Genomic DNA, 24,850 nt, shown 5'->3' on the forward strand with positions numbered 1-24,850 from the left:
TGGATTACAAAATTGTAACCATGAGAATAATAGAGTGCCCCAGTAATGAGTCCTAAAACCCAGGGATAAGTTAGCATTTCAGCACTTCACTTTTTTTAATGGGTTTTTAGTTAGATACTTGACATCTTCTGTGGTTCACACAAGCTTAAGAGACTTTCACATTTTGCAGTATGACAAAAAATACATAAGTAAATACCCCACTCATTAACTTTGAAGCTTTCATGCACTTTAAAGAAGGCAGTTACTAACAAGTGGCTAAATGAGACTACAGAACATCATCAAGCCATGGTGCACTTTGTTTATAAGCCTAACATTAGCTTTATACTTCAGGCAACTACATGCAGGCTTGAAAAATCCTAAAAACGTTGTTACAAAGTTCTTTGACAAACAAGTCAAAGCAGGCAAACAAGGTAAAGCAGAAGCTAACGGAGTTTATTCAAATAGATGCTGCATGAATGTCAGTGCCATCATTCTGGCTTTCACAGGCTTCTTCCACTTGACATGTTCATTGTTTTGGCCTCTGAGAAGCTTTTTTTGACCTATTGGTGGTGCTGTGGCTTTTGCAATACACTGTACAGTGTGTCAATTTGCGAAGGGCGCTCCGCCTCTTTGGGAGTGGCTTGCTGTGAAGCCGATGCCTCCTTTGCCTCCTTGTGTACTTTTGTGTCTTCACTGCAGCCATCCTTGTCTAGAGAGGAAGTCCCTTTTGGCGCCTGCAAAACACTGTAAACACTTTCTACCTTCTGACTTTGCTGGGACCCCAACTCCTCTCCTGGGCTGATGGGTGGGTTTCTGGTCTGGCCGGGCTCCACATTTTCATAACAGACCTCAGTCTCACTGGAAGAAGAGGCTGAGACTCTCTGCAAAGCTTGTGGCTGTTCCTCCACTTGCTGGCTTTGTATCAACCCAACAGTAGGTGACGGATCCTAAAAATAATGCAGTAAAACATGTTTTCAGTCTTTTATTTTTGAAGTTTCATACTATAACACTTCTTAACATCAAACACTGAAGTAAAACTCAGTGTCACATCTTTTTTGCAATCATATGAAAAGATTTTTGTTCAAAACAGAATACACCATTTTGTCATCAGATTCTTTTCATATTCATCCTCAGGTCATATAACAAAAATCTATTTTAATATTGCTTAATAAATCCATCTTACCTGATGGTGACGACATTTTGTTGAAATGAAACCCATTAACACGCAGACAGCAAACGCACAGAAGAATACACACACTGCAATAATTATCAATGTTACAGTGGGTGGTTTTGATGTCTCTTTATGCTCAGGATTTGTTTTTCTTGAGCCTGGAAAGACACGGGAACACATTTTAGCAGACAGTACCAACAACAAATAAATTATTAAAATAATTTTCTACCAGAGAAGTAGAATTGAATATTATTTTCTATGATTTTAAGTTTGGCTGTCACTGAGCGAGCCATAAATAAATAAATAAATAAATAATCAGATCACATAATACTTACACACTGCCTCAATGCTTTCCGAAACGTTGCTTGTGCTGACGTGGTTGTTGCCTCTGCAGACGACTGATCTGTTCTCAGTGAAGACGGTGATGTTGACCTTCTTAACTGATCTCTGAGATGTCCTGCAACTGTCCTCATCACAGACAGACAACACCCAGTCATCCTGGATGGAGCAGTTGACTGTGATGGTGCAGAGTCCAGCAGACATGTTGGAGGGCAGTCCTGATTTGAAGACAGGACTGGGAAGTCTTTCTGCAAGACCCAAGCAGATAGATTTACCCTTTGAAAACTGAGAAAATTGGCTTGATTTCTATCAATAATATTAGAAGAAGGCAATGAGCGATTACAAAAGAAGTGACCCAAAAATGAATGAAGAAGAAGTAAATTATCTGAGATTAATTATTACTCACAATTTGTGAAACATTTCTTACCAAGTTGCTTATTGCCTTTTTCCCATATTTTTGAAAGCAATTGCACCTATTTGCTAAGGATTAAAAGGTTTAAATACTTCTGAGAGGTGTCTGAAAGCAGATGGGGAAAAGCTATGTCACTCCATGTTTCAAAGAGTTAAAGGCATAGGCAATTTGGTAGCACAATCTGGGGGCGACTTGTACAAAAAAAACAACATTGCTAAAGACTTACCTACACAAGACTCAGATGAAGCCTCCACTAAAATATATGCATGTATGAGTGCATTTTTAAAATATTCATTTATTTATTTTCCTGGCCATTAAGTCCCCCTTGAGTACCCCATATCTAGAATTCGCCTTTATGTTATATGTCAGTAACCAGTTCTGGTAACATCAAATTACATGAAGTATCGAGCCAAAACCTATTTACCAGAGACATAAAAAAATGTAATTCTGAAATCAAAGGACAGTGTTGGCAGTTTTAACTCAAATATATAGTTTGAGATAGTGACATTAAAATAAAAAGGGATGTACAATGGCAGATGCAAAAACTGTACAATTTCTTAAGCGCATTTAACTTCAATCTTCACTTTCTTTATTTGTAAACTGGATCACAGATCTTCCCAAAAAGACAACGAAAAAAAGGATTTTCATTTAAAGGGGTGTGTCATACATCATGTTCATTTTGTGCAAGGTTTGAGAAAATCTTTAAGCTGGTTTTTAAGATAAATACCGCAAGATAAAGAAACATGTATCATTAGGACTCCTATAATCACCTGAAATAATGAAATCTCCTGAACAAATAAACCCCACAGCTTAAGAAAAAAAAACAATTTATAACTTACCTTGAACAATTAGTCTGTGTTTCTTATCTGACTTTTTAAATGTATAATCGATGAATGAAAATGTATAGGTGCCACTGTCTGTCTCAGTGAGTTTGTTGAGACACAAGGAGTGGTTCACTGGGTAATAATCCACTTTGTCTTTATAGTTTGGTGTGATGGTTTCACCAACAACAATAGCTTCATTATTAAATGACCAAGACTCTTGACGATATGCTGATGAGTTTACAACTTGTAAACATAGTGAGCTGTTTTTCACCCGGTAGTACATTTTTGGTGGGTCCTCTGCCGTTATCCCTGATAAGAAACATAACACAATATCATTAAAAGAAAAGTCTTGAAATTAATTACAGCTTATTACTTTGAAGTTATATGCATCAATGACGTGTGACTGTGCTAAGACACGTGTCATAAGCATGGATGTAAAACAAAATCCCATGTTTAGCTTTTTACTTTTTATACAGGGCACACGCTGGTGCTAGGGTGGTATTGCCTTCTTTCAAATAATGACAAATGCTAACTGAACCTGTAATGAAGCATTATTAAAGAGGCTCTTGTTAAACCTAATAAACAGGTTTTAAAACCATGAGAACAAGAAGCAGAAAGGTTACAATATTTTTAATTCAATCACAAAAGAGCAACTTCTTCATTTTGTCAAAACTCTAAAATAATGAATTCTTTACATTAACTTCAGAACAAACTACTGCATATTTAACATGAGACAACTGCATTAGACACAGCATTAAAGCATGTTTCTTTGTGAAACCTTATAGAAATAGTTACGAAAATAGATTGACTGGTTCTGACATTTAACATGCAAACACATATTAATTTATCTTACCTGCAATAATCCAGCAACTCAGAAGAAGCAGCATTTTCAATCCGTTGCAAACAATGCTACTGCGTATGAAATCACACAGGAAGCAACGTTTAAACGTGGGTTTATGCATGCATCAAACCGAGATGAAAGTCAGGAAGGGGTACAGTGCAGGGTGCAGCTGTCAAAATGTCATGTTCCAAAGAAAGAAGACAAAAGCATCATTTGTTTAAATTCATTTGAATGCCACCTACACAGCCAAATCCAAGACTACATAGTAAATCTAACATTGCTCTGTTTATTCAGTTCCTTATTTTCTACATTTAAGACAAATAATCAGATAAACCTGAGATTTTCATTGCATCAATGTAACCATAAAGTTGTTGAATTCAATGAAGTCAGCTTTAAGCCTCATCTTTATCCACAATTATTCTGTCTATGATATTGAAACCAAAATGCTTACAAATGCGCTACTTCTCAGATGTCTGGTGTAATGGTTGAATGATCAGCACAGCTGGATTTAGACAGGCCTTTATAGGCCCACCATGTGAGCGATTTGAGTTAGTTGATGAGTATCTGTAGGTTTTGAATGCAATGTACTGTGCAAACACTTTGGGTTGTTGATGTGGTTTGTGCAAAATATGAAGCAGATATGAGAGTTTGTCTGCACACATACACACTGACAAAGCTTACTGTTAGCATCATGTTGCTTATGATTATTTTGGGTGTAACAAGCGTCAAGCTGTTTCGATGTCAGTGAGAGCTTGTTGGAAGTGGCCAGATGGTGGACTGATTTTGGGGACAGTATCTTGGGAGAGAGTCCCTCAGTGCTGCATTTAAAATGTAACTTTAACAGCAGCAACAGAGAGTTTGCTTTGTTTTTTTTATGTTCACTTTAAATGTATGGGTTAACAGACAAATAGTAGGTTGGTTATGCAATAAATGAATATCAGATGCACTTGTCTGTTGTCATCTGATTAACATTTCTGTTTCAACATACATATCAGTAAATGAATACTCAATAATGACTTGATGAGAGTACTTTTTTGGCAGGATTTTTGACTGAAATTATATGACTACAACATAAAAGCAATTTGAAAATATACCAGACAGAAAACATATACTCGTTCCCACTCCACTTCCAACTTGGAATCTGTTATTCCCAGCACATTTTCACAACAGCAAAGATGACAGTGTAATTAGTGTGCCACTTCTCAAAACACACACACACACACACACACACACACACACACACACACACACAGAAATACATCTGAAAAATCCATGCACACAGACTGGCATACTGTCCTCACTGTACAGTATAGTATACTATGTTGCCAAAGAGTGCTATTGTTTCCCTGTACCAAAACGCATTCAAAGCTGCTTTTTGCACATTTATTCAACTTTCTTAGGGCACACAAGTAATATATCTTGCAATAAATTTAATTGATTAACTTATTGTAAATAATGATCTCATATTTGCATGACAGGATGGTGGCACCACATAATATTTTGACACCTAAAATATCAGAAAATAACAAATAACTATTGCTGTTTATTTAAGTAACCGTTAGGGAGAGACAGATTTGTATGGCATCTATTTGTGCATTTAAACTTATCTTTAATAATAAAAAATGCACAGAAAAGTCCCATTATTGGCACAAAACAATCATGCTACAGGCTTCACGTAAATGAAACAGGTAATACTAAATAAAAGTAAAGTTTGACTTACAGTTATGTTTTGGTCCTGAAGAGAGAAGACATGGCCGGGTAAAGCAGCCTAGAGAAGCAGTTGGTAGCTGAGGCTGAAATCTTCGTTTTCGCGTTTCCGGTCGCCATCTAACTTCGTACGTTAACATCACACAGCTTTGTCGGTCACCGCGGTGTTTTTCTGACCATAAATCCACTCTCGACTCGTTCATATTTTCACCAAGAAACGACTGCAAGCCGATGCTACAAAGATATTCAACGTTTTAGCCAGCTAAGCCGTTAGCACCGCAACTCGCGCTAGCTTAGCGGCTAACAGCTACGCACTTATTTTACAAACACACACCAGCACTAATGTTCAGGCGAATTTAGCGAATTCGTAGGTAAACCGTCGTTGTTTGCGTTTTAACTTTCTGTGCGAGCTTCTTCAACTACTAAGCCATTCCCGTCGCTGCCTTGTGTCCTCTCGGTTTGTTAGCCCGCCCTCTACCTTTGACTTCCTCACCTGAGCCAATCACCGCAAGCGTCACTCACCGACTGACCAATCAAAACGAGGGGCGTTCAAAGTAAAGGTTCTTTGCGCGTTTTTTGTTTGTTTTGTTTTTAAGTTCACCACATTAATTCATCTCCAACATTATTTAGAAATAAAATATTATTTAGTTGTGTTCTTGTGTGTACTGTTTTATATTATCCTATTTTTCAGTTTTTGATTTAGCAATTGTACATGTGAAACACAAACCTGTTGGACAAACTAGACAATTATTTTAAATGCTGATTATAATAAATGAATAAATAATGTAAAATTATTGTAAATATTATTATTAATAATTAATAATTTAATACAATTGAGCAGGACTCGACACACTCACCGACTGTTGAAATAAAATAGAAATGTGTAAAAATAGCAATAAGACTACAAAAATATAGACATATATAAAACATGTATAAATAAAAATAAATATATCTTAATAATATAACAATACTTACAAAAATAAACAAACTTTAATTACATCAGTCTGATATATACTATTAACATATAGTGCTGTCACTTTACTGTTTCCTGTACAGCTCTGTATTTAGTATTTTTTTTATATTGTTAGTTTAGTGTATTTTTCATATGCCACTTATTATTCATTTCTTTTATTACTCTGTTTATCAGTGCAATAACTGAATTTTCCCTCTAAAGGGACAATAAAGATTTTTTTTATTTTATTTACATCTCATTATATTTAAAACTGAATTACTTTGAGTTTTAATGCATCTTTTGCCTTTTCCCCTACTTTTTGGAACTAAATTACTTAACTAAATATTTCTACAGAATAAAAGCACATACTAGGCAAGACACTACAGCACTGGTTACCTGGAGGTCCTGACTCCCATTAGGGGTCACCAGAGCTTCACAGGGGTATAGAAGTCTTCATCTTAAGGAGTCTAGGAGAACTTTTTTAAAAAAGTAAAAAAAAAAAAAAAAAAAAAAAAAAAAAAACACGCACACACACACACACACTTCAGGCCTATATCTCAACATTTCAATATTTTTCATTGTATAAACTTAAAAAATGAAAAAAAATATGTTAGTGCTGTTGGGCCTTTTATCATTCATATTCACCTGTGAAGGCAGTTCAAGCAGGAATCATTTTGTTTCATGCACACACAAATAGACACTTTGTAAATAATATATTTATTAAAAGAGCCACTTAAAAGTGCTTACTCAAAAGTTAGATCAATGTGAGTGATCCATATATAGTATACAGTAGGCTTTACAGTATAAACAACCACAACCCCTCACCAGAACTGAAATATTTTCAGTTTATTTTGAATATTATTCATTGGGCTTAGTCTGGGGCAGCAGAGGATTTCATCTGAATTGTGGCATTTAATTTCTATCTCGACCACAAATTTAAAACAGATTATGTTTATTATTCATAATATATATGATTTTTCATAACATGCTTGGTTGGCCATTCAAACAAATACAATTTCAAGATAGACAATAACTCCTAGTAAATATATTTTTGGCAAAAATATTTCTTATGTGCTTTATTACTTTAATTAAAAATTCAAATGTCTATTTTTTTTTATCACCAAGGGATTTAATTAAAAAGTACAACAATTTTACTTAATGCATCCATTGCCATGTAGAGTAAAAATGATAAGATAAATTTTTGTCCAGATTTACTCTCCTATAAAATACAAAAAGGCAGTTGATTAGACACACATTAGCAGAATTCACAGACACTTTCCTAACCAGTGTATGGAAAAAATGAAATGACACGACGTGACATCACATCACATCACATCACATGACGTGAAAAGATGGGCGCACTGTAACTTTGCCCACTGACAGTACGGTATACCGTAAATGTGGAGCTGTTTATCAAATGTCAGATATGAATAATGTAGGAAAAATATTTTCATACACTGTACAGAGGTACATTAACACACATACATGAAATTTAAGACAGCTCATACAAACACAAGATTACCCATTTTCAAGCATAAAAATGCACATTTAGAAACCCCAAACAACTTTTAATCATTTATTACAGTGCATTAGAGTTAGTTCAGTTATTCTCCTCATGTGTAATGCCACTTTTTATTTCAAGTTAAAGTGCTTTTAGTATTATTACTAAATGGATTTACCCAAAAAAACAAGAAAAGACATTCTTAAGAAAGAGCACAATATTCCAGGTGCAACAATGTTGTTAGAAACTATTGTGTACATAAAATATGATACATTCCTTTAAAAACCTTCATTGAAAAAATAAAATGGTTGCAGTAATTTTGCCACTTTTTGCCGACCTATTCCCAAGTCATCAAATTTCGATACTTTGTCACGTCCCTTAGTGTCTTGAAGCGACGCACAGGGTGCCCTTTTACATATTTGACGTGAAATGGACTTTTATTGTTGGTTAGCTTTAAAAACATAAACTGTTCTAATGCGCTGTTGGTATGTTGTTCTACAAAAAGTAACTCTAAAAAGGGACTTTTGTTTTCACACGAGGTGTAGATACAGAAATTACATGACTTTACATTCAAATCTTGACTTTGACTTTTGGTTTTACACGGATGACCAATCCACCTCCCATCCTTCACACCTTATGCAGACTTACTTTCTTAAACGATGTACAGTAATATAAGGAGCACAAAGGTCCCTATAGGGTGGAAATGAGGGGTGGTGGGTGGATCCAACAAACCCTGGACTTTCATATGGGAGTGTGGTGTTCACTTTCCATCTGAATTTTTTTCCATACCTTGTCATGTGACTTTTTTGCCTATATATACCCATCCATGCTTTGTCTAATCCTAATCATCTGGACCAGCATGTGCGTTTGTTGACGTCCTTGCATTGGCTGCCATGTGCTTTTGTTGACATTGCAGTCACACATCCCAAAACGTCAACAGAAGACACCAAAGGACACTTAGTGTGTAACATGTAGAAGCGGAAGTCCACTGTAAAACGTTGATATGTGACAACTTGGGATGAGAACGTGTTGCACACACTGAGGGGCGTGACAAAGCATTGATATTTGATGAGCTGAAGACAAGAGCAGGCTGCTTTTGCAGGTATTTTGTTATTTTAATTTTTAAAAAAAAAAACAGTGTAGTGATTCAGTCCGATGTTCAACTACACTGCAAAAATCATCCCCTCAAGTCATTTTTTTCCTGTTAGTTGAGTTCATTTTTCTTAAAACAGAAACAGAAATCAACTTTTTTCTCTTCCTCTTTTTCTGAGATCAAGTTCACTTTTTTTAACTCCCTCTTGGCTCAAGAAAGAGACACTCATTTCTAGAAAATTCTTGAAACAAGTTGATTTCTACTGGTATCGGATTGAGTTATTCCAACACCTTTAGGAATAAAATATAGTCAGAAAAGACCTGATAAGATGAAAATATTTTTGCAGTGTTTGAGCATCCTCCAGTTGCAGTAAAACGAGTCCTTTCCAAAATAGACGTGTAGAAAATGTCTCTGACTTGAGGATGTGCTGTACATTTGTACATGTTGGGTTTGTGAATCTGAAGTTGGTTTCCTCAGTGTATTTCCAACAGACAGTGACACACTGGCAGTCTGTCTGTGTGTCTTCTGTGGGCAAGGTGAAAGAGTGCCCAGGTGATTTATTTCCACTTGTAGGTGGAGGGTTTTCTGTATGAGTGGGGAGACGTTTTTATCTTACATCGTCAACAGCTTGTTTGTTTTCTCCTGCCTTCACCTGATCTGCAGTTTCACATCATCTTTCCGTTACCACTTCCTGTCATTCTCAACTCCCTCACACATTACTAATACGCACACTTAGCGGGCTGCTATCTCTGATGCGTCCCCTCTCTCGCCCCTTCTCTTCACCCCTGTAGTTTTCCTCAAGTCGCATCTTCTCCGGATCCGTCCCAGCCTCCTTTCCACTATGGTAACGGGATGCCTGTGATGGCGGGCTCGGCGGCAGGGCTTGCTTAAAGAGGGGTGGGGTTTTGGTTTTGGCCACTTTGTCAAAAAAGGCGAAATCGGCCACATATTTTCCTGAGGGTGAGAGGGAGACGACAGGGGGGAATTCGTAGCCCCAGAGGATCTCGTCTGGAAGGTAGGATGTTCGAACCTGACAGGTGGCGGAGGTCGGCTCAACCGTGGCACTCATGATCACCAGGAGCTCAAAGTCAGCCAGCTCCGGGTCTGTCCAGCCACCACCTGGACAACAAGAGGAGACCTGAAGTTAAACAACAAACTAAAAAAAAAAAAAAAAACATTAAGCTCTGTGGAAGAAGGTGATGAGCAGCTTATGAGAAGAAATTATCCCAAAAAGAGCAAGAAATTAGTTTTTTTTTTTAGTGTACAAAAAATTACTTTAAAAAATAAATAACAAAAATTGAAAGTAATGTTTTTGTTTTAAATAATTTTCAAAATCTACCAATTTCTTGCAATTTGTAGAATATTTCTTGGCAATGTGCTTATTGCCTCAGTTTTTTGCCACTTGGGGGCAGCTGAACAAACTGGAAGCACAACATGGTTTAGCAGACAGAAATGACTCATTCTAAGGTAACAACAACAACAACAGTTCTTGTTGCCAGGTGATTATAAACAAAACAAAAACATATTGATAACATTAAATCTTATCTCTTCCAGTATATGACCCTTAATCACACACACTGAGCCTTTAAGTTGTAGGTGTTTGAATTAGCACGTTCAGCCTGCATTATAATTTAGAGGTAAAATAATAATAGTTCATAATGGTCCATAATAGTTTATTTTAAAAAATTAAATAAAAAATGCAAGCCTAAGCCACAGATTCATTCATTCAGTAAAAGTCATGTAGGGCACACACACACACACACACACACACACACACACACACACACACACACACACACACACACACACAGAGGCACACAGCGATCCTGAAATTTCCAAAACATAAAATCTCCCCACTTACTGACTGATTCCAAAAACACACAGATGTGCACACACTTATAGATCTTATACCTCTGAAATTTGGACACAGTAGCAAAGTGAAAGCTGCCACATACTGGGAACATTCATGAATAATAAATATATTTTCATAACACTTGCATACTTGTCATTCATTGACACACAACCCCGACAACACAAAGGACTCACTGGAAGACATATGCGCTCAAACAAGCACACACCTGCATCAACAGGCCTCCCTCAGAATGCAGACTCAGTCATCTGTCTAAACAGTCCTTAGCCTAACCCAGACCCAGTAACGCAAAAACACTAGGTTTCGCAATCGCTTGTGCTCCCTGCGACAAACTTGGTTGAGGGATTCTCTTTATAGGCCGTTTGTGGGCGGTACAAAGGGCTCCATCTACAAAAATGGAGTGATCTTTGCAGAAGTTTGAAATTTGATCCAACAATCATGATCCAACTTAGGGTGCAATGGAATAATTTGCCCATGTCCCATTCATTAACATGGAGGGATTGTGACCTATACTGCAGCCAGCCACCAGGGGTCCATACATCAATCAATACATACCTCAGAAGTACACACTTATGTATTCCTACCCTTATATATGCATTCACATGCTACATAAAACACTTCCAAGATTTCATATACAACCCACTTAAATATGAACAACTTTCCCAGTTTGTTATGCAACCCATTGCAATATAAACATTGCAAACCGCATAGCAAATAATACCACTGGTAATTAAAGTGACCACTTTTTATCAGTTAACTAGTCAGTTGAAAAGAAGAAGCAGCAGGATCTTAGACAATTGTATGTAATGTTTTAAATAGTGGTAACATCAGTGCCCCTATCAACTGAGTGGATCTGTCACATCGTCCATGTTTTTGTTCAGTCTGTGGTCTTTTCTGACGATTTTTTTAGTTATTCTCAGTTCTATAGAAAACAGAGAGTACTTGAATGAGTCATTGTTGGAGTCTCTCACAGTGTGCACACACACTTTTCACAACCAGACTGCAGAAAACTTTCCAGCTCAGTGGTTTGGACAGCCATGACACCCCTCCTATAGACCATCTCCACAGTGTCCTGCCCTCCTGATTGGATGACTCTTCGTTATATGATGCCAACAAGATTCGCACAACGTTGATCTGGAAGTTTCAAATGTTCCTGAAAGAGCAGCTTGCTGCTGATGGTGTCTTAGGCTAACCCGAGCCAGAGCCAGCTGTAGGCAATGTTCAGATTAAAGTACTCAAGTAAATGTGCTTAGTTACTTTTCTTTTTTGTGTGTGATAGAAATAGAACATGAACACCTATTATTATTACTTTATTTATATATGCCCTTCATCACGTAAAGTAGCTAGTAAGTGATCACATATGCTGCTGGAGCACCAAAATACACTGTAATGTCTTTTCCCGAGAAAGAGAATTCAGGGTCTCAGGGAAGAAAAGAAAGAAAAGACAAATAATCACACTGACTTTGTAAAAAAAAAAAAAAAAAATTCAAAAGGTGCCGAGGGAGGGGCAAAGAAAGAAAAGCAAATGGACCAAGAATTTGTGCTGCACCCCTGTATATATATATATACACATATATGACAGGAAACCCAGATAAGGCAGCAATGAGTACTTGGCAACAAAGACTGACTGCTGCTACAGCAGGGCTTACTGTAGTACTATGGATAGTATTACGTGTGCTGTAATATTATCCTTTAAATACGGCAAAAGCTAAAATAACCGCTGAATGGGAGGTAATGAGAAAACAAGAAAAAAAGGCAGAAATGACCGTTGAAGTTACAGGGCAGAGCTTAAAGATGCACTAATTGGAGGACATACGATTAACATATCAGAAAATTAAGTGTGTCAATTGAGGCCAAAGGAAGAAAGAAAAAAAGCCGTCCACCATAAATGAGTGGTGCGAGTGTAAATAACGTCCGGGATCAGAGTCGTACTGATGCCTTTGTGCTGAGAGGTCTGCGCGGCTGTAAGTGGATCTGCGCAGGCTTCGTGTCAGCACCCCAGACTGTACAGCATTGTGCTCTAATGAGGGGTGTCTCTGCCGATCTCTCTCACACACATTCCAGCCAAAGAAACCCTCTCCTCCGGTGCCAAACCAGCCCAACTCTGGACAGTTAGAGGCAGCCAAGCATGCAGCACATGACCGTAAATACCAATACACCTACATACACAAACATACCGAATATGCACACAGTTATTCTCAATGCAGTCTGATTTCAAACCAATATTTTCATGAAATGATTGCAGGTAGTAAAATACAATGTGTTGAGTCCAAGATCCAGTGAAATGAATAAAATATAAATACAAATAAGAATAAAATAATAATAATAACAAGACGGTTGTTTGTGTGCTATTTCTTTCAATACTGCTACTTCTGTGGATAGTGGTGAAAAGTAAGTACATTTACCTGAGTACTGTACTGAGGTACAAATTTTAGGAACCTGCTTGAGATACTTTAATTGAGGATTTCTATTATTACTATTTATCCACAGGGGGATAGATAGATAGATAGATAGATAGATAGATAGATAGATAGATAGATAGATAGATAGATAACTGATGCCACTCCTGGATTCAAAGGATTATATTTGGGTTAAAATCATAGTAGAGACAAATACCATAAAGACCAACCATCACAGAGGACAAAGACGCTTTGGTGGACACATAACCTTATTTAAGTACCATCAATGATTGTCCATTCATTGGGAATCTGGTTGCATAAGAGAATATTGACCAATCAATAAGCCAACTGAGCAGTAGGTTACAGCCATACCTTTAGCTGCCCAAGCCCGAAGAGGGCTGTTGTCGTCGATGATGTGGTAGAAAGTCAGAGGGATGATGAGGAAGGGGCTGTCTGTCGACGTGTCCACCTGGAAAGGCACATTGCGCTGGTCCAGCCGCACGGTTTCACCCTCCTTTGTCAGCGACGTCTGAAGCAACTTCCCCGTCACCTGGGAGCCAAGATGGAGTCAGTAAATGTAGCCAAGAGGTTTGCAGGAGGCATCCTGTAACCAAAAGGCCCCAGGTTTAATACCTGCAACGGCCAATATCTCCACCAAAGGCGATGTTTCCTTGAGCATGGCATTGACTGAAAGTGTCATTAACCCTTTGAAACCTGGATTAACATCACTTTTCTTGCGCTGGGACACCTTCACAAGCATTTACACCTTCGAAATCTAAGCAGATTGGTTTGCTTTTATTTTGAATACACGAGAAAAGAACAGCTCCACAAATTGCAAAAAAAAAATAAATAAAATTTGGGAGAATTTGTTTTTAAGAAGAAAAATGTCCAAAACAATCCTATATTTATAATCATCATGATAATATATTAAATATTATTTCACTTTTTGGGGGTCATTTCCTTGTTGTTTTTGTTTCTTTGTTTTTCTTTTACTTTATTTTTAGTCATTTTTATTTTCTAACTTTTAGGGAATTTTCCTGTACATTTTACATTTTTTTGCTAGTTTTTGTGTAATTTCTTATTAAGTTGATCATTGCCTTTTACCCATGTTTTAAAAGGACATCGAGCCAGTTTTCTCAGGTCTCAAAGGATTATCATCATTTGATATCAGTCAGATTTGTACTGTTAAGAAGGGATGTCAACGGTTAACCATTAAAAGGGAAAGAGGAAGGAGCTTGTGGTTCTAATAAAAGCTTTTTCTCTTCACTGCCTGGACTTTCAGGTAAGACTATATGTCAGTGTCAATGGGTTCATATCCATCATGGCATTGCATCCAGTAAAATGTGCAGATTAAATCAATGATAAAGCTAATCAAAGGCATAAACAGGCAAAACAGACCTTGGATGCATCAAAAACTCACGATATTTTAGGGTGCAATTACTGCACATACCTGGCATCCTAACAGCAGGCTTTTGCGCATGTTGGCCACTCGGATCATGAGACAGGGTCGACCCTCGTGATTGGACACAACTGCATGTTGACTGAACTTCACGGTCTCGCCTCTTTTCTTGGGACGAGCGACCTACAAGAGGAGGAAAATGGTAAAAAAAAATTGATGTATAATGATTCCTGTTACTACATGACCTCCAGTAATCATCTATTTCCTTGTTATTATTTCAAGATAACCCTGCTGACAATAAGATATGTGATAAGTGGAGGCGTGAAACTACAGGGAAATATAGATAAAAGAAAGATTGTGGGGAAGAAACGTTGAGATTAACGTGCTCTTAATAGATAAGAGGTAATATCATCATGACAATCTGTAAGCAGTACTGATAAGCTCAAAGGTAATTGCTAAACATAGTGTACAGCCACCTGCACACACTGGTATTTGTATAACTTTGGTTAACACATATATAAGTGTGTTTATGTATGTATTTGCATGTGTGCATGTGCATTTACCTACTGTATGTGCACATAACATGTGTATGCATGTATACATATATATATACATATATTTGCATGCATGAAGGTATATACAGCACATGTATGTGTATGTATATGAATGTATATGTATATATATGTGTATGTATTATATTTAAAAGGCATTTTCGACTAATTCAGTTGTTTTACCTAGTTTTACTTTATTGTATTGTACTGTGAAGCATAGTACATCAACACTACCTTCGCAAGGAACGTGCCGGTTATGAAGATCTCCATCACCATGGTGATGACCAGTTGAAAGATGAGCAGAACAATGGCGGCAGGACACTCCTCAGTGATACACCGGAAACCGTAGCCGATGGTGGTCTGAGACTCCAGAGAGAAGAGGAAGGCTCCCGTCAGCGTCTTCACCTCCATCACACATGGAGTATGGTTGGACGGTGGGTCAAACTCTGGAGGAAAGGTGCAATAGCAGAAGATCTAAGGTTTGGGGTTGTAAAGTTATTATGAAGAAATATTTTCTTTACTCTCTCAATGCTTTTTTTTCTCTTGCACTCTCTGCAAAGTAACACTGTATTCCTGTATGTCTTTCCTTGTTGTTAATTCATTAACAAAAAAGTGTTAGTTTTTTTTTGTTTTTGTTTTTTGAGAATGCCAGAGAACGTGCATAAAACCTTTAAGGGCCAATAATTTTCTGTGGGGGGATGATAAGGTTGCCAGTAAACAGAGCTACTGGCATTGGTAGGCAAAAGATGCAGACTACATGATTACCTGAGAACTTTTGTTCTTTTACAACGGACATTTGTTTTTACCAAAAGTATAAGCATGAATCAATAATTAATGAGACAACTGCACGCTCTTTTTTACTGGTGATTTCCAACTTGACTTCTCGATTGTTGCCTTCTTCATTCTCTCTTTCCAACTTGAAGAATACGACACACCCACTGGTGTCAAGGTTCACACTTCAGGTCAGGCAAAACTTTTTTTTGTTTCAGCTGAGAACCAACTTTTCAGGTTCTGAACCAAGTTATTTTTGGTTGAAATGCTCTGAATGGTTCAGAATTGATGCAGGAACTCAACCACTTCCATGTTGGTGGAAAAGGGATATAAGGGGGCAAGAGGTCTTTCTTGCTTTTATTTTTTAATTATTATTATTCTGCAAAGCCCCGCCATCCTCCCTGCCTCCTTACCCAGTAGATCTCCATGCACCATTGCCACAAGGTACCAAAGCACTCCAAACACGAACCAGGTCCCAGCAAAGGTGGCAGAGAAGAGGAAGAACTTGTAGCGCCATTGCATGTCTAAGAAAGTCGTCCAGAGGTCACGGAGGTAAAGCGCCCCTCGTCCGCTCACGTGCTCAATGCGCACATTGCTTCGGCCATCTTTGGAGAGGACTCGCCGCCTCCTTCGCAGAGCATTGGGCCCTCCAGCTCCGGTTCCTCCTCCACCTGCACCTACACCTCCGGTCCCCCCTGTGGAGCCCAGCAGGGGCTTGGTGACATCCGTCTGCGTCTGGGAGTGGCATACTTTCTGAGGGGAGGAGCCTTCAGAAGAGGGGGGAGTGGCTGAGGTCATGGCTGGCGCTACAGTTGATCGGCGACAACAGGAGGTAAGAAGAAGAAAGGTGGTTAAAGGGGCGTACAGGAAAAGACAAAGAGAGGTAGGACGGTGAGAAAAAAGGGCATAGGTCATATTGGTGGGTCCAAATGAAAAGGTGCAGGATGTGTGAAAAAGGAGAAAAGAGCGAACACTTGATGACCACATGAATGAGGAAAATGACAGAGTGGAACATTTGGGAGGAGAGGGAGATGACGATGAAGAGAAGAAGAAGAAGGGGATTAGAAGCACATTTTTCAGCTGGACAGAGTCGTGGCTATCCGCGGTGGTCCATTTAAGCCCCCTTTCTCCTTTCAATGGAGGCAGCTGGCCTTGTCAAAATAAAAGCTCCCTTTCAGCTTGAAGGCACAGCTGCTCTTTCACATTAAAAGCGTGATAGAGCGGGCTCACTCACGTGTTGGTTGCACAAGACGGCTACTGAATTGAGATGAGGAGAAACCAGTGACTGTCATTCCACATGAAAAAGATTTTTAAAAGGAGTCTTTCAGTTTGAATCAAGGATGCTGAGATGTTCTGCCGGACCACCCTCTTCCATTTTGCTGAAAGCTGTTTTCACACTCTACTCGTCACTTCTTGGCCTGTTCTTACTTGAATAGAGACCTCAATTTTGCTGAATTTGCAGCAGATGTGACAGGCAGATGTGCACTAAATAAGAGTCAGATCTGGGTTTTTGGAGAACTGTAGAAAAGCTGACTTTTGTGTGTGTGTGTTTTTACGGGGCTGTTTTTCAATAGTTTGGGACATGCCCCTTAGCTCCAATTAAGGGAAATCTCAGTACTACTGAATATAATGGTATGTGCACAAGGAAAGGTTAAAAAAAGTGGTTCTCCCAGTTTAAGAGCTCAGCTCCATCCAAAAACCAGGACATACCATTTTATCAAGTTTAAAAAACCCAAAGGTTTTCTTTTGGAGAAGCTAGCTGCCAACTGACTCCAATAGTGCACAGTGCAGAGCAGATAAGGTAACCAGCAGACCAATGGGTGGACAGTGGCCACTATTTTTCCATATGCTAACTTTGCTAGACAGCTGTCTGTCGGTAAAACATAAAATAAAATAAAATAAAGTGCAAAACATTTAAGTTACAAAATATTAAAATTTTACCAGCTTAATGGATAGCATTTTGAAATAAAGTGCAAAAACTGAGGCAATGGAGTGCTGGACAAAAAGGAAAGCCCTCTTGCCTCTTGGCCTCTTCTCCAGGGTTTTTCTATGAAATTACTGGTTATTAACCAGTTAATGGATGTCAGGCATCCTTTTTACCAAAATAAATACACCCTCATCACTCATTACTCCAGCTAAGTGCTTATTGTCAAGTAACAAGTGTCATGTGAAAGCCTGTGTCAGACAATGGGGTTGTAATGTGATGGGATGGATTTTAAGTGTCTGTGAGTTTCTTAGTGTCAGCAGTATATTGACAGCAAGTCCCCACCGCCGGGTACCATGGACACTTATTGTCACTGTAAGGGTCATCCCCTGTACATACTTAACAGTTTTACCCTCATCTGAGGTGCAGTTTCTCAACATCCTTCTTTTTCTATCCTTCTCGCTCTCACCGTTCACTAAATGGCCCTTTTGTCTCAAACTGCCTCTGCTTTCCGGAGTGAATACAACAAACCCAAAAACAAAACAACACAAACAAAAGTCCAAGAAACACGACGATCTGATACGCTCTGTCCTTTCCTGTCCTTTCTGACCCTTCTCTCTCCTCTCGCCGTGCTGGAGCTCACACTGAGTGAATGAATAGAGATCTGTGTTGATGTCTGTGCTCTGAATACTAAGATGTGGAGGGGGAGAGCGAGGGGAGGGAGGCGGGGTCAAGAGGAGGCCCACGTGATTGGCCGTGTCCATCTCCAGCTGAACTCTGAACCCTGCGGAGCTCCTGCCTACACATACAGTAAACACACACTCGTGCATTGGATATATAGACCTTTTGAACAGTTAGAATGCAATACAATACCATTGATTGTGCAAAGGAATGTTTGCAAAGTCAGGACTTTACACACAACAATACAGCAACTAGCAATCGCATGTATATTAACCCTTCACTGTCTGTGTCAGTCTATAGCCTTTTTTAGACATGAATCTGTTACTATTAACCACAGACTGTGTATAAAGATGGACAACATAACAATTTCCCCAAAGTGTAACTTTTCACTTTTGATCGCCCCCTGGTGGCTGGCTGCAGTATAGTTCATAAAGCCCACCCCTCCATGTTAGTGAATTGGACATAAGCCAAACTTTAAACTTAAATGTATATGCCAATACATTTTTACCCAAAGATGGTTTCTGTCACTGAGTGTAGTTCTCATCACCCTGATGTTCGTTAAAGTGAACGTTTTTGTGCTTCAAGTTCGGTTTCAACAAGTTACTCAATTCTACAAAAAGAGGACTTTCCAAAATGATTGACAGCTGTGACAACCAATCTGTGAGCTCGCATTCAATGAGGGTACTCACGATTGGTTAGATAGGTGTTTTGGCGGGAACTCCCCCCACTGCGGAGATCGCTACTGCATAAACTCTGCCTCCAAATGGCGTTACCTGTGCAAGATGGCAGCTGCGGTATCAGAGATATTTTGGCTTATTTTTTGTGCAGTGGAGATGCAACCTCCCATGGAACATATCTCGTTCTTAAGCAGCTAAATGCTCTACTATGTTCACCAGCTAGTCGCTAAATTTATCTTTTCTACTGTGGTAATGAGTTTGATGAGGATGCAGTGAATAAAATTAAAACAGTAAAAATGCAGGTTGGTAAGACACTAAAGCACGTGAGAACTAAGGTAAACTGCCAAGTTTAAGAGTTAATTGGCTATTTTTTTCTGTGCGTACCTTTTTACAGGTGACCGTTCTTACATTTCACTGCCTCATTGATCCACTGCTTCTATCAAAACATCAGTGAGTGCAGCTTTAAAAACAGTTCAAAGTAAGTTTCATTTTAAAGTCATTTCTAAAACAGCTGTGCACTCAAACAAGAGTAAATAGTGCATCCAGTGGGAGTGTTTCAGCTGTGGATTAATACACACTTATTGTGAGTGAGTATTTCTGGCAGCAGGACAGTGAATGTGGGATCAAAATAAACAACAGTGCCCGGATTCATCGTAATGAAGCAACATGTTGCCAAGTGCAACTCATTTATGCGTGAGACTGATAATAGTTGTTGAAAGTTTCAGTTTCTTTATTGATGTTGTTCCTTTCTGGTGTTATTTGTAGAGAAAAATATAGAATATCACAACCTTTATCCTCTAAAATGATCTTTTCGAATATATAAAGCAAGTTATGTCGATGTTAGTAGAGCCAAAACAATATTTGGGAAGTGTGTTATTCTGGCTGACAGTAATACCGTTGGATTTCCTCTCTTGTGAAATGACTTTTTTCACACTCAAGGTTAGGATCTCTTCCTCTCCGTCCGGCTCTCCATCCCTCTCCTTCCCTCTGTCCTGTGCGCACAAGAATCCTTTGTTTTCGAGGAGATGAAAGGGACAAAAGCCACCATTGAAAAATACGACTGGGTGAGCGAGTGAGTGAAAGAGAGAGCAAGTTAGACGGGGAGAGGAGAGCGGTACGGAGGGTTAAAGTGTGTGTTTGTGACTGTGTGATAGTGTGTGAGTATGCGGTGCTTGACGTTGCGAGGGGGCAGAGATTGGCAGGGGGGGGGTAATTGGTTTTGAGGGGAGGATTGAGAGAGAATTGAGCATCGGGTGACAAAGGGAGAGAAAGAGGAAGAGGGAGGGAAAAGGATGGTGAAGGGGTATGTGGAGTGAAGGTGCAGGAAACAGATCGGTGACAAAAGAGGGTCATTAGTATTCCAGAGGAGAGTAATCCCTTCCACTCGGTGCCCCTGTCCAGTGTCCACGGCCATAAAGAACCCGGAGCAGCCAGTACACTGAAAAGACCCAACACAACACAACCTGAATGGCTGTGACCGCTGTCCGCACCACAGCGGCTCTGCAGCGGGCTGAAAGGACCGTCTAAACATCAACACAGGCCATGCCAAGAAGGCATCTACTCAGCCAACACAAGACGCTAAAACCACAAACTTACTGGAGCCAAACTAAGCACTGCCCATACAAACGAGCCGCTGTTGTGTCATTGTGTCTTTTTATACACAGTGAATGATTTCAGACAGTCTCATTAAGACAGAACCTCTTCTTTAGCAGTGCTTTTGTGTTGCCCTTTTTCCATTTCTTCTATTTCCTGTTTTGTCTCCTCACTTCCTGTCGTTATTATTGCTTTGCTGTAGGTCCCAGTACCAAGACGACCGCACTGTTTACTTTGCCAAAAAAAAAAAAAGATTATTAGTTTAGTTTATTTTTACATAGAAAAGACATAAAAAAGAAAATTTTATAGAAAATTTTGCAGAGTTTAAACACTGCAGGAGATGTTGGAAGCAAAAAGTGGTTTATAGAGATACCTCCTCTAATAAATAACGACAATTATTCAGAAAAAACGATTGCATAATTGATCAAAATTTCAAGACTTGACAATAAAAGCTGATATAAAATTTACAAATGACAAAACGTTTGTGTTTACAAAGTCACATGGATTATAAATTAATCAGTGAAGCGCTATGAGTCTTTGCAAATTAGAGGCATTTTCAGATGTTTAACTATAGTGTAGATAATGATCATAGTGATGGAAATAAATTGTTGGAAAGAGACCGTCCTCTACATTTCAATGAAGCTCTGACAATTGATATGTCCTAATAGACAATATGTCAAATGCAGTATGCCAAAAACACCAGGATGTTCGACTGCATCTGGTTGTATTTCGCAGTATTAAGCCATGGATGTATAAAGAGAACCGGATACAGCTTTGGAGGTGGTACTCAGTGGGGCATGAAGCAAAAAAACGGCAGCCTGTACTCATTCTGAACTCATAGAAAAAGATCACTTTTTCCAGTCTTTTTGGCGTAAGTGTGAGACACCAAAAGGCACCTTTAGCACGCACAAAAAATACCGCTGCTGGACAGCTAGATGGCACCTGCCGCATCCCACGGCAGCATCACTTGAGAACGCATGCCTAACAGAACCGGTCATGTGTGTATAAAACGCCACTGGATGGTGTCAAGTTTAAACGCTGCCGGTGACGACATAATGTGTGGTGCAACAGGGCACCTATAGGGTGATATAAAGAAGACAAGTTGGGGTTTTTTGTAACGATTTAACTTGTCTTCTCCAATTCTATCAACTTAAAACTTTAAGGCAGCCCAGAAACTCATTTTTAAAGTTAAAACAAAGAGTTTCTTTTCACAGTGACATTACTTAGTTTCCATGTCAGACTCCAGCCTGCCAACATCTACTGTAGGCTATGTTATACACCTACTATATATATATATATATGTATGTATAATTACCTCATATAACTCCACTTTAAAAAATCCAAACTATCCCTTCCTCCTGTAATCCAGCTAATACTTGGAGGAAGAATTATTCGTAACTATTTCCTTAATTATAATAGCTTATGTAGAAGCTGCAACTTTATCTTACATCTCTTACACTCAGAGTTTTTGTATTTTGCCGTTACATCATGTGCATTGCACGCTGACATAATTTACCGTCACGTGCAATGTAACAACAGGAAGCAAACGTGACCAGTCGCCATGGTGATCCGCCATTTGTCATAATGTGTCTGTGTCCCGACAGTCTGTCTAAACCTCCATCTAAATCTAAACACTTCCCCTAAACCCCCATGCCTCCACTTCCTCAGCCCAGAATTAGTAGCAGAGGAGTTACGACATTGACCCAAATTAAGCAAAGGAGCGCAGCCGTGGACACCAGGCTGTAATTTAGGACTGACTTTTACCATCTTCTCTCGAGTCAGTAGCAGCCAAAGTTCTGTCTCTCTGCCGTAAATCTGACAGGTGAACGACTGTTGTGGTGCTGATGAGGATTCCTCAATGAGGAGAGGAGATTTGTTTTGACTGAACCGTTTCCGACAGACACCATCACACCTGTTCTGTCTACTCACTTTGATAAAAATCCTGTTAAAGGAATATATCAAACACCAAAATGCGTGTTTCATATTGTGTTACCTGGTATCTCTTGGGGAAAAACAAACTTTGTTTTTCTTGAATAATTCATGGAAAATGATGAACATATTTATTTTTGTTTGATTGACTGGGGCAACAGCAAACATCTGCTCTTGCAGAATAATCCAAGTGTCATTTATCCAGTCGTGTACTCAGAGCTTCCCAAACAGACAGGAAACTGAATGAAAAATGAAACTTATCTATGCTCTCGTCAAAGCCAGACTCCATTCACAAAAACAGTATTTTTTCCTCACTGAATACAAGAGCTGCTGGCCTACCGTTTCTTTGTGTTAATGTACAACTTCCTTAAATCTGAACTAATCCTCTAAAACACAAAACACAGACCAAAGAAATCTGTGTAGCAGTCATTATGTGGTCCAGTTTTGATAGCAGAACTGTCTCCATGGGTACTACTAATACCCCTCTGCGCTGTAAACACAACACAGTGAGACAAAGCGCCTTTTTGAATGTACACCCCAAGCTTCGCACCAAGAAGTTTAAGGCTATACAACATGTTTTGTCTAAATTTCCCCCCAATAGACACACTACTTACCCTTTGAAATCTGGGAAAATTGTTTTGAGTTCTTTTAAAAACATGGAAAGGAGGCAAAGAGCAACTTAAGTCGCCCAGATATTAGCAAGACATAAGTAAAAAGTGTTAGAAAAGTACATTAAAAGTTGCGCAAAAAGAAAGAAAATGACCTAGGAAAGGGCTTAAAAATAAAGCAATTCTGTAAAAATCAGCTTTTTAAAAAAAAAAAAAATATTCTAAAAGTACAAATTTCTTGCATTTTTTCAGGACATTTCTTGCCAAGATGCTCATTGCCTTTTTTCTTCATATTTTCGAAAGAAATCAAATCAATTTTCTCAGTTCAGAGGTTTAAATACTTGCAAAAGGCGTCAGAATGCAGCACAAGAAAACTGATGTCTATCCAGGTTTCAAAGGGTTAAAGGTATGCTGCAGGAGTGCATTTGATGACATCGGCCTGTTCACAAGTCAAATAAGCTGTCAGATGCACATGTTAATTTCACATTTTGATCAAAAATGTCTTAAGAAAAAGGTGTAAATATTTTTTTTCTTACCTTCCTGTCGACTCGTAACAGAAGTTCACTCGGACCACAGCTTTGAAACTTGAAGATTTAATTACTTTCACTGTCCGGCAGACATGTGAAAAAGACGGATGGCATTCAATCTGTCTCGGAGGAGGAAAATGGACTGGGAAAAAAGATGAGAAAGTTCAGGGTTTTGAGCGGCGCGCACTTGTTGACAGCTCGAGCATGTTTTACATCACCTCTCACTTTGACATCACATTGTTTGTTTTCTTTTGCAGTCCCTCTACGTCGCTGTCATCCTATATTTTAAAGAAGAAGAAAAAAACGCCAGACGAGAGGCCTTGGTGAGGATCAGCCAGTCGCTCAGTGTCTCCCGGCACACTGGTACTGGCAGTACCGGTTCTGGCTCCCTGTTACTGGGTCATTATGTAATCAGATGAGCACAGTTCGCACTTCTTCCTGCTTGTGAAGCAGAGAGAGAGCCCTGTGTGTCCGGACAGAGAGAAGTTAAAGACTGTTGTCCACTCCTCCGGGACCCCCCTGCACGCCTCGCTATATAAACCCAAAAGTATTCAGACCAGCCGCTGTTTCACGACATTTTTAATTCATTAATTCAACTCTCCTCCCAGCTTCTCCTCCTACCCTCCCTCTCCGTGTCGCTCCCCGACTGTACTCTATAAATGGGCCCCTTTGTTGTGAGGCCTCCTCCGCTGTTTCAGCCTTTGTCAACTTTCTCATGTAAACGTTTGATGGTTATAAGATACAAGACTGGAAGTTGTTGCACTGAAACGGAGGTATTTACAAATCAAAGACGGGGAGAAGAAAAAAAAACAGGGCTCTTTTCTTGTGCACTTGGCTCCTTGCAGTTTTGCGTTGGCCAGCGTGCAGTGAATGGATAATGTCGGTGCATCTCTGTGAGGCTGTGCCATGTCCGCCTGCAAGGAGGGAGGGGGGACTCGATGGTTGTATAGGCGAGTACACGTGGTCCTGCTGTGAATGGACAGCAGCACGGGATGAGCAAGACGAGTTAATTCACCAAAAACAAATATTATACTGAAACACTGGCCCTGTGGTGGGATTAATGTAACTGTCACCTCTGATGGAAAGAAAAACGTGGTGGAAA

At 39.2% G+C, this 24,850-nt stretch overlaps 2 protein-coding genes across 2 annotated transcripts; both read right to left on the bottom strand.

The window, feature by feature from the left end:
* Positions 1–66: 66 nt before the first annotated feature.
* On the bottom strand, positions 67–3,735 carry LOC121961907. The gene is made up of 5 exons (XM_042512008.1): positions 3,579–3,735; positions 2,741–3,034; positions 1,486–1,737; positions 1,163–1,308; positions 67–926 (listed from the first exon to the last, which is right to left on the bottom strand). Exons 1-5 carry the CDS (start codon positions 3,685–3,687, stop codon positions 540–542), a joined length of 1,188 nt encoding a protein of 395 aa, XP_042367942.1. The 5' UTR covers positions 3,688–3,735; the 3' UTR covers positions 67–539.
* Positions 3,736–8,967: 5,232 nt separating this feature from the next.
* kcnj10a (potassium inwardly rectifying channel subfamily J member 10a) lies at positions 8,968–24,205 on the bottom strand. Its single transcript, XM_042512255.1, has 6 exons — positions 23,758–24,205; positions 16,223–16,615; positions 15,273–15,484; positions 14,539–14,670; positions 13,461–13,638; positions 8,968–9,938 (listed from the first exon to the last, which is right to left on the bottom strand). The coding sequence occupies exons 2-6, from the start codon at positions 16,605–16,607 to the stop codon at positions 9,529–9,531; spliced, it is 1,317 nt and encodes a 438-aa protein (XP_042368189.1). The 5' UTR covers positions 16,608–16,615; positions 23,758–24,205; the 3' UTR covers positions 8,968–9,528.
* Positions 24,206–24,850: the final 645 nt, after the last annotated feature.

This window comes from Plectropomus leopardus, chromosome 23 (genome assembly GCF_008729295.1).
Source record: "Plectropomus leopardus isolate mb chromosome 23, YSFRI_Pleo_2.0, whole genome shotgun sequence".
NCBI classification, from domain to species: domain Eukaryota; kingdom Metazoa; phylum Chordata; class Actinopteri; order Perciformes; family Serranidae; genus Plectropomus; species Plectropomus leopardus.